This window comes from Colletotrichum siamense (assembly GCF_013390195.1).
Source record: "Colletotrichum siamense strain Cg363 chromosome Unknown KSG_Cg363_contig06, whole genome shotgun sequence".
NCBI classification, from domain to species: domain Eukaryota; kingdom Fungi; phylum Ascomycota; class Sordariomycetes; order Glomerellales; family Glomerellaceae; genus Colletotrichum; species Colletotrichum siamense.
Window position 1 is genome coordinate 3,882,974 of NW_023501019.1, and position 10,004 is coordinate 3,892,977.

At 55.7% G+C, this 10,004-nt stretch overlaps 2 protein-coding genes across 2 annotated transcripts; both read right to left on the reverse strand.

Annotated features, from left to right (window-relative positions):
• Nucleotides 1-1,375: 1,375 nt before the first annotated feature.
• CGCS363_v010019 (uncharacterized protein) lies at nt 1,376-2,374 on the reverse strand (the record flags this gene model as incomplete). The annotated part of the gene is made up of 1 exon (XM_036641868.1): nt 1,376-2,374. The coding sequence occupies one exon, from the start codon at nt 2,372-2,374 to the stop codon at nt 1,376-1,378; it is 999 nt and encodes a 332-aa protein (XP_036493337.1).
• A 1,570-nt stretch (nt 2,375-3,944) lies between these two features.
• Nucleotides 3,945-7,249, reverse strand: CGCS363_v010020 (uncharacterized protein; the record flags this gene model as incomplete). Its single annotated transcript, XM_036641869.1, has 3 exons — nt 3,945-5,799; nt 5,919-6,149; nt 6,627-7,249. 3 exons carry the CDS (start codon nt 7,247-7,249, stop codon nt 3,945-3,947), a joined length of 2,709 nt encoding a protein of 902 aa, XP_036492688.1.
• Nucleotides 7,250-10,004: the final 2,755 nt, after the last annotated feature.

Genomic DNA, 10,004 nt, shown 5'->3' on the forward strand with positions numbered 1-10,004 from the left:
CTGCCTGTAAGCAATTTCGCATGCTTACTTGCAGCTGCGATGCGAAAGATGATCTTTTCAAGTTTCAACCACGAGTCGGCACTCGGCTGGACCAATATCTACGCCAGTGTTGAACAACAAACCGTTTGCCTTACGCATTTGAGCAAATTTGTTGCTCTTCTTCGACGGACCTTCCAGCAAACCTCTGCAACCACAATGAGATACTGCGAGATCATGTTGCCTGTTCAGGAGATCATTGGAGCCATCGAACTCTTGGAGCCTCAGCAGAATCAGCTATGCCCAAGAACAGGATCACCAGACTTTCTTCGTTATAATGCCCAGGCCGTGTTATTACAGGTAGTTGACCTGGTACTAGGCAAATTGCGCACCCAAGAAACGGATCTGCGTGTTATATGGGACGATATCTGCGCCATTTTGTGCAACGGCCGACTGGGGGGCTTAATATCTGGCCTGATAGACCCTTCCGGCCTGCTGACCGAGGATGAGATGATTGAATCTCTCTATTGTGCCCTGAGCCCAGTATTTGAAGACGAAAATCTACCATGGTTCTTTCAATGCATGCTTATGCTCGGCCAAAACTTTCATTTTGGTACCTTGATTTCTTTCACTTCAGACCTGGACGATACCTTCTTCTCCACGTCATCGTCTTCAAGCGGTGCCTGGGCGCCGTGCGCAATGGATGGTACCTTTAAGGCATTTCAACTTCTGGGTTGTAGCCAGCCTGATATCGAAGTATTGGTTTTCAGTCTTAGTCGTCGCTTCGCAGAGGCTCATTCAGCACACGTGAAAACGTTGTTTCAGGCGGAATAGGAGCAGACATTTTAAAAGATCAAGTATAAATGTAGCCAACAAATACACGAATGGTAGTCTGAGGCACCACAAACCAAAAACTTCGTGTTGGTAATAACAAGGATGGCATCGTCACCTAACTTACCCAAAGCAGCAGATTTGCAGAACCTTGAAAAAGGCCACCATAGCTTCGAGGTCTACTGAGCTACCACTAATGAGGATTTCTTTGTCGTTCCTACAGAGGTATCGCTCCCTCACGCAAGTAGGTTCACAATGTATGGCCATCCCCATCGCACCCAAATGCACTCAGAACCTGAAGAAGTTCTTCTAGGCCACATATCATGTCATACCTCAAGGTATCTCATTATCTAGCAGCTGAGAAAATTGTAGATACGATTCATCTGCGCGACCTTTGGCCAACTCCCTTATTTGAACAATAAGATTTTGATGCGAAACCCAGGTAGCTACAGTCACCCACAGGTCCTGCAGCTTCTGGATGATTGTTAGTTCTGTTGCGGAGCATATTCCATTCCAATGCTGGGAGTTTTCCGGTTGCAATAGAACTCATCCCTGTACAACCTCCTCTCTACCCTCTCTTATACGCTTCCCGTATCTCACCAGACACGTGAATATATCCCCGCTGGCCTGCCTGGAGCCCGACGCCCTTCATCGGAGAGTTCCGAATCCGGTCGTTCACAGCTACGTACAGTGGAAATTCAAAAAAGGATTTGGGGACCGCATCGTCCGGACAATCATAGCGTCCCAGATTCTGCCACGACTGAACCACAAAGCCCCCGTGGTTCGCAATGATTGCATAATCGATCCCGCAGCGGCCGCAGCTGCCCGTCTTCTCGGTGCGCCTCCTCCCGAACGCGTTCTTGAGGTCAGTGGCCAAGTCATTCCCGCCGTTGCTAATACTGTACAGGTGCTCGCAGAGCCGGAAGGGCTTAAAGTGTGCCAACTTCGCCGCCCCCCGACCCCGAGGCCCTATGAATTCCATCCTGGTGTGCAGAATGAACATCCCCGACACGATCTGGGGCGTCGACTCCACCCCGACCTTACGGTACTGCAGCTCCTTTGTACTGTCCACTACAGGCTTCTCCTCGACGCCCGTCAACAGGTTACGCAGGCGTGCCCGCACCTCGTCCGCGCCCGTCGCTCCAGCCTGTAGCATCCGCGCCATCTTCAGCGCGCTCTCGACGTGCGAAATCCTCAACCCCAGCCCCGGCCGGCGCGGGTAGAGCGGCACGGACCGGTCGCAGCGCCGGGTCCTCGGGCGCGGCGGCGGATCTCCGGCCACGCGGTGCAGCCGGCCGCAGCTTATGCAGAGCCAGTGGTGCGGCCGCCCGAAGGCGACGCCGGCGAGGAAAACCTCGATCCGAGGTCTATCGCGTCGGTCTGGCGCGTGAAAGATACGGCTCCAGGCGGCCTTGTCCATTCCGAACAGCCGCCGAGCGCGTCTGCAGGTTTCGGAGAAGAGGTAGCGATCGTGCAGCTCCAGGTGGTCAGCGATCTCGTTGAGCATCTCGGGAGGGAGGCTCATGAGGCATGTGGGTTCCATGTCGGGGAGTTGGGTATCTGCCATGGGTGGTTCTATTTGTATATAGTGAAGTTGATACGTCCTGACTTTGAAATGCTGTAAAGTATTCGCAAAGTGGTTGTCGACCCAGGGAAACAAGAGTTAGACTTTTCAACTCTAGTAAGGTAATGAGGTTCATCCCTTTTAAGACCAGCCGGGTTTAAGTTCATGGATCGTTCACATCGTGGCGTTTCCACAACCACTTAGAATCTGTTGAAAGCACGGCGGGTTCACCTTGATGGCCAACAACAACGCAGGCTTTCTCGCTAAACTCGTATGTCTCTGTAATGAAACTGTCTGTCGAATCGCTTCCCTTTTCTCAGTACAATATCAAGTGAATTACAGTTTGGCAATATAACACCTGCTCTTGTGGCCATCATGTTGGCATCCCAGCCATTACTGGACGCCTAAGATCTCATACCAGCTTGCCAAGTCACGTTGCCCCCGCTACAAATCTAAATGTCGACTTTCTCCCCTCTTAGCTTTTGTCAGTGGGAACTTTAACATTCCAGGACGTCTTATTTAGGCAGCAAAGGGTGGCCTACATGGACCAATTGCCTATGCCTCAATTCAACTTAACCCCAGACGGTTGGGTTCAGTACCCGAGTCGTACGATGTCTCCCTCATCGAGACCTCGAAAACCATACACAATAACAACCCTCTGTACTCAGAAAACCCTTGCCATTCATCTCCAATTCATCTCAACGATAGGTATTCATTAATGCGCAAAACAAACCCGTAGCCAACCCCGTTGTCTCCACAAAAGTTTTCCAGAGACAATCACTGTTGCCAACAACCTCGCAGCCTCAAGCTGGACTCCCTCCCCAAAAGCTGGGCAATCTATGCAGCTCCTGAATTCGCTTCCATGACGCCGCAAGGTCACATCATCAACCGAACGACCTCCACTCAGCCTCAAAACGTTAACCAGACACTTTGTATAATTCCTCAAAGCCTGCCCATCTTCACGTAGTTCATCCCAGCCTCACTCCCCCAAGCCCCACGCGGCCAAACACCATGGCACCAAAATAGCATGCCAACAACATCTTTGAGCCCCAATGTTTTTCTCCCCTTCCTCCTCGGTAAATTTCATGCGGAACACGCTACCCGGGACATGTCACCGTTTCAAAACATTGGGCCATTATAAAAAATCGGGGAAGGAATCCTCACTGAAAGAACCAACAAATCACTGGAAAATAAAATTCTTCTAGAATTTATGTTTCTACAAGTGTGAGTCTTGTCGGTAGCAAGGCAAAAGACGTGGAAAAAAGAAAAGTTAGGTATCAAACACAGCAACAAGCAGAAAAAAGCACACGCCCTCAGAAAAAGGGGTTCGCGCAAACCCAATTCATACCAACCTTGACTCATCTCAACCTGCCCAGAGTAAAAGGCTCAGGGTAGGGGTCCGTAAACTCCGTGCTCAAACCAAATAACCAGCTGTCGCCGGCGCAAACTTCTCTGAAACGCTTCCGCGTCTGCTTTCGCAACCCGAACCGCAACAAGTCCCTCTCCCCATCCGAACGGCCATTATGATGACAGCAACACTGCCCAGATCGCAGCGCACCCTGACGGGCTAGGATCAGCCAGTAACCCTCCTCACCCAGAGCGTCGTCGGCTCGTACTCCGCATTACGATCCATCCTCTTGTAGGCGCGATGAAGCTTGAGGCCTATTTCGTACTCCTCGCGCTGGACCTCTGCCAGCTCAACCTTGAGGGCCTCGACCTTGCGCTTCTCCGCCTCGCGCTTGCGTAGCACGGCTTCGCTGGCCAGGATGCTGTCGGTCGGCATGAGCTCCGTCATCTGCTTGATGGCTTGGTTGATGTTGATGCGCCGGTTGCCAAGTGACTCGAGACGAGCGTTGAGGTAGCCTACACGATCGTTGACCATGGACGTCTCGGTCGGCGGCGGCGGGAGGGCCTTGCTAGTGGACCAAACCGAGTCGGGTCGACTGGACGTGCTGTACATACTTGCGTTGCTAGCGCGCGGTATCGGCTGCTTCTGGCTGGGGAGTTCTGATCGTGCAGGAGCGGGCAGGTCGTTATCGGGGAAGGCGCTGGACATGTAAGGCGAGGACATGGAAATAACGAAAGGCTTGTCCGCGTTGATGGCGTTGCTCGTGGATCCAAGAACAGCCGGACGCTTGCGGTTCATGACACCGTTATGCTGCTGGGGCGAAGGGAGCGCGGGGACCGGCGGAGGCGCGGTATCTGTCGACTGGCGAGGGGTTTGGTCCGCCGCGGAAGTGGCATAGGTGGTGACGCTGAACCGCGACGGAGGCTGGTCCCAAGGCTCGTTGGCCTTGAGGGCTTCACCGGGGGATCTCGGTGCGCGAGGCGGCGATCGCTCGTGGGTGCTGACGGGCGGGACGGTGGTAGCCTCAGAGTAGACGCTCGAGGAGTATGACGGTTGCGGTGCGTGAAGCGCTTGCGAGTTGGCAGGAGGAGGCTTCCGTCGAATGGCCTTGTCTTGGCCGAGATGTGCATTAGGGGCAGCGGGCAGGCCCGGCAGGGGTGCAGGCTGTCGGGTCGTGACAGGCGGACTGCTAGTGGCTTCGGGCGTCGCAAGTACGGGGGACTGGACGCCAGCACTGGCCGAGTTGGGCGGGCTGGGATAGGAGGACTGAGCGGGCGGAGGGGTTCGAGTGGCCGAGGGGGAGGGCGCGTTGGTGCCTGCAGTAAGCTGGCGGGGGGCGTTGAGCACAGTTCTGACGGTGGGCGTCCTCGACCGCGGCGACGTTTCAGATCCAGAGGGGCTGACAGGGGAGAGTGGTGAAGAGACGCCGGCGATGGGCAGCCGAGGCCCAACGGCGATGCGCCTGCTGCTCCTGCGCGGTATGCTGAGAGGCTCCTTGGGCTCCGTGTCGCGAACTGGGTTGACGATTGCAGTTCGTCCGCTTTGATGAGCGCCGCGCCAGGGCGGACGCTCGTCGATGGACACGGGCGCAGTTGCAGTGGCAGATGGACGTTCGTCTGGCTGCTGCTGCTGCTGCTGCTCCTTTGGATGGTCCTTTGGGTTCCCGGCGCCGACGGGCCGCAGCCTGCGTAGGCGATCGGTGAAGGTCTGCTGTGCCTGGGGAGCATTCTGCATGGCCCTCATGGCGGCAGGTGACTTGCCAAAGGGCGTCGGATGGGTGAGTCCCTGGGCGTACTCCTGTGGTCTGACCTGGCCCGCACGGCCCGTGTCGAGGTACGTGGGTTCGCCCGTCATGTCATCCCACTTGGTCTCGCGCTGGATCCGCAGACGCTGCTGGGATTTGGTCTCTCGCAGGGTGTGGGCTGCGGCGTCCTGGTTCTTTCTGCGCTCGCGACGCATCATGGGGATGTTGCTCTTTGGGGGCGTGGGCTGCTGGCCCGTATGCTGGTCTTCGAGAGCGAGTTGCGACATGTTGGGCGAGTCTTCTATGGGAGAGACACTTCGGTCCTGGGCGGAGGTTCTGAAGTAGAGACACATGGTTAGTCCCGGGCTGGTGCTGATTCACTATCCAAAACCCACGTGGGGAAGAAACAAAAAAAGCTAGAGTCAAGGATTGTGTCGGACGAAGATTAGACTCACGCGTCACCACGAGCGTCCAAGTCAGGAGAGCTCGGGGGAGAAATGTCCGCGACGGCGGATGAATAGGTATTACGGGCAGCCACGTTTGCGAAGTTGGGCGTGACGGGGGAGGCGTAGGAGTCGCGATTGAGCGAGTAGATGGATGAAGCAGGTCGCCAGGAGCCGGAGGGGTCGCTGCCGTCGTTTTCGATGCGAGCGAGACTCGGGGGAGGAAGCAGTTCGTCGAGATTGCTGGGGGAGCGAGGAACGTTAGCCAGTGCTGCTTGTAGAGAGGAGAAGCTGCGGAGGAGAAGAGGAAATGGTGTCGAGATTGCGGGAGAAGTCGCGATGGGCGAGAAGGAGACGCGACGACGAGGTTGCGGTCGCCATTCTCGTCGTCGCCGTCGTTTTCGCGTTGGAGATTGGACAAGTAGCGCGTCGGAAGCTGCAGAGGCCGATACTCTGTTGCTGTCTGGTGAATGCTTCCGGGTTTGGAGCTTGAGCTTGAGCTTGGGCGAAGACGTGGAAGGTGGGGACCTCTTCTTTGGAAGCAGGAAGGAGCGACCCGGTCGATGTGGTTGCCGTTGCTGCTTCCTCTTTTGCATTTCGCGTGTTGCTTGACGTCGCGTCTCGATTTCTCCTCTTGGACACTCTTTCACCACCATGGATTTCATACTCCTACAACATCACGACACGCAACACAAATCGCAGAAAAGAAAAAGCACTCACTCTCCAGATGGGGTGTCGGTCCTCTGTCCAAATCCACGCTTCACCTCGAACTTGGGAGTCGGCGGCGACGGCAGGTTGTGGTCGATGCCTAGTCCGCCTCGGGGGTTGCGCAGGTCTTCGGGCCAGAACTTTTGCTGGTTCGTCGAGGAGTTGAAGCCACCAAGGGCCGGGTCGCGGTTCGAGTTGTTGTAGGGAAAGTTCCTCGGCGGAGCTCCTCGAGGTCCTCCTCTATTTCCTCCGGCGCCTCCTCTTTCGGTGCCGACGCCGCCCTGTCCTTCCTGTCCCCCTCGCAGATGCACCCGGAGATGCTGCGTTTGTTGCGGTTGGTGGCGTTGATTATTGAGGTGCTGCTGCAGGTTGCTGTCGTGGTGTGGCGCAGCGTGTGCTTGTGCCTCTCGAGACGAAGGCAGTGATGATGCTACACGATCACCAGACAGTGATTGAGGCTGAAGCTGAGGTTGCAGCTGGGACTGGCGGTAGTGCTGTCCTTTGAGCAGAACCCTCTCGTGCAACTGCGGCGGCGGCGTCAACTTCTTTTGAGAAGACGAGCCGGGTCTTCCACTCCCTGGTCCGTATCCATGGCTGCTGCTGCTGGTGGTCCCCGTGTTGCGGCGGCTGCTCATGGAAGGTGTCGAACCCGAACTCGTCCCAGGCCCCATCGCAGCTCCTTCCACTAATTGCAGGCCCGTTATAGCACTCTGCCCCGCCCCCGTCGCCGCCGCTCCTCCACTGTGACCTGACCGCGCGCCCCTGGACCCCTGTCCCGTGGCGCCAACACCACCGCCAACCCCGACCGTTGCTGGCCTCGCCGGATAACGGTCCCACATTGCCCACCTCTCAGGTACTCTCTAGTGCCTAAAGAGCAACAAGCACCCGGAACCCTCGACAAGCGACCCGTCGATCAGGCAGATGATTTGCCTGCTCCGTCTCGCTAAAACCACCTCTTAATTTCCCTGCCCGATATCACCGTCCCGGTAATTAGCCAACTGACTCTCTGTCTGTCTCTTTTCTCGCTGATTTGCCTTTCCGAGGCCGATAACGAAGGGGATGTGGCGTAGCTTTGATGAATGCGACTCCTTGCGTTGCGTTGCCTTGCGTTGGATCGTTGTCGTGACGGCGATGTCAACCAACCCTCCCCGAGTCGTCTTCGAAAGAAACACACAAAGCAAGAAAGCACCGGCGCAGGCCAAACTAAATACCTTCCCTATCCCTCACAGAGCAAACATCAGATCAAAGAAACCAGAAAGGACCCTCAGACACACGGGAAACACCTACCCTCGGGCCACGGCACACTTCAAAATCAAATGACAGCCCGCCGTCCGCTCGTCCCTTCTTCGCCTCTGACACGCCTTCGCGGGGCCCTGCCCGTACCAGCTTTGTCTGCTCTGCTGTTTGGGCGCGCCTCTTTTCGCTTGAGAAACGCGGTTACAAGTTGTTCAGTCTGATGTTTCGGATCTTCTCCCGAGGGGGATCTCCCTGGGCGGGGTTGGTTGGGTTGGTTGGTTGGAAGACGGGATATGCTTATCGCCCTTCGCACGTGTGTTCTAGCGGCCCCCGATGCCTTCCGTATTCTTCTTTCCCTCTTGTGAGTAGACAAAGGACTCCACACGCGCGTGCATGAATCTGTCGAGATTCGTCTTACGGGGCCCGTTTCGTCGCAACTTGTCGCGTGTTCTTTTCCCTCTCGACTGAAGGCTCGTGACAGACGCCGGTTGGGCGCGGACTCTCGGTTCGGGGGGTTGTGATAGTTGACTCGACGGGAAGACCCTTGCCTGACACGCGCGCTTGTCCGTCGATTCCGGAAATGTCGAGGAAAGCTTGATGCTATATCGACTAATCCGTCACTGTCGTCTTCGTGGGGATATAGGTATGAGGTCGTGTTCGCGTTCGGCGACGGTTGGGGGCCGTCCGGCGTATGGATCACACAAGGTATAATAACCTTGCCAACCCTCGGTGTGATGATATGCTTTGAAGAAATATAACCGATATTCTGGCTAGCTCAATATCGGGACGTCGTGTCTTTTTTGAACCGTGTAGTACGTCACAGGTTCGCGTGGGTGTTTCGTGGATGGACGGGTGGACAAGCACAGGCTGGCTGCGACTTACAAGATCCCAAAAGGTTCGCGATGTCGGAAAACGAGCAGCACCACCAAAGAAGAGAATGAAGAAAGACAAACTTCTCCCCAAAAAGAGAACACTTCTTCAGAACAAGAAGAAACAGGAAAAAAAGAAACAAAAAAAATCCTCAAGGGCTCTCAGACTCGAAGGGGAGAGGAGGGGGGCGCCAACAAAAGCAACACCACAGGCTTATTAGATCGGTGCTAAGGGTGCAATCCAATATCCACATGTGCCCTTCGTCTGCAACACTAAACATCGACGGCCGAGATCACCAGGAACAAAAAACATGGAAACTACCGCCCGCCCGCCCCCCGGAGACGAGAAGGGGAAGGGGTGGCGGGTTCTGGGTACCGCTGCATCAGGATTTTACCTCTCCTCCCACATTTCCTCCGCAGCCAATGGGTTCGCGTCTTGCCGTGGTTCCTGCTGCAACATCCGCGGTCCTGTTGACAGTCGAGACACAGGGCAAGACGGCTGCCCACTGCAGGAAGGCAGGATGATAGGGTCCGTGGGGGCGGAAGAGCGAGAGAGAGACAGATACTTCAGAGTGAGCGAGTGAGGTCTCAGCTTCAGACGACGCCATCGCTTCATTGACAGCCCGCCGCCCCTTGGATATGATGCCCTATTCTTGGCATCTACGGACCTGCAGGAGGGAAGCTACCTAACTTGCCTGCCTACGCGCTGCAGACTGGACTGCATACTGCATGCCGCAGTCAAACAATTCACCAGTCACACTGCACCAACAGGCCAGGCCAGGCCCTAAGAGAGTGCGAACTGAACCGTAGCAAACAAGTCCAGGTGACAGACAGCGTACATTACATTCAAACCTGCAACCTGCAGGGTCAAGACACACACATAAAGCACGCGCAGCTCCAAGGAACGACGGTAGGTAGGTACCGTACCATTGCAAATCTCCCGCCCGTAGCCCGGACGCGACGCCACTCCACCCGGATGCTTCATTGGCCCACGACCGCTCCGGCGGACGTTGGGTCTAGACACCCGGGACCTAGGCCCCTCTGTGCGCGGGCTCTCTCTCACTCTCATCCAGTCAATCTTGTTCTCTGCGGCGTTTCTCCCTCTCGCTTCAATGCTCAAAAGTCATTCATGGCCAAACAAACAGCTCCTGCAATCGATAGACAACTCATGTTCCACCACTCAAAACTACTGAATGAAATGAATATGCCCAAATATGTTTCATCGTTCCACGAGACAGGACACCCAACCATCTGAATACCGCCGGCTCTCCACAAATTTTCAACA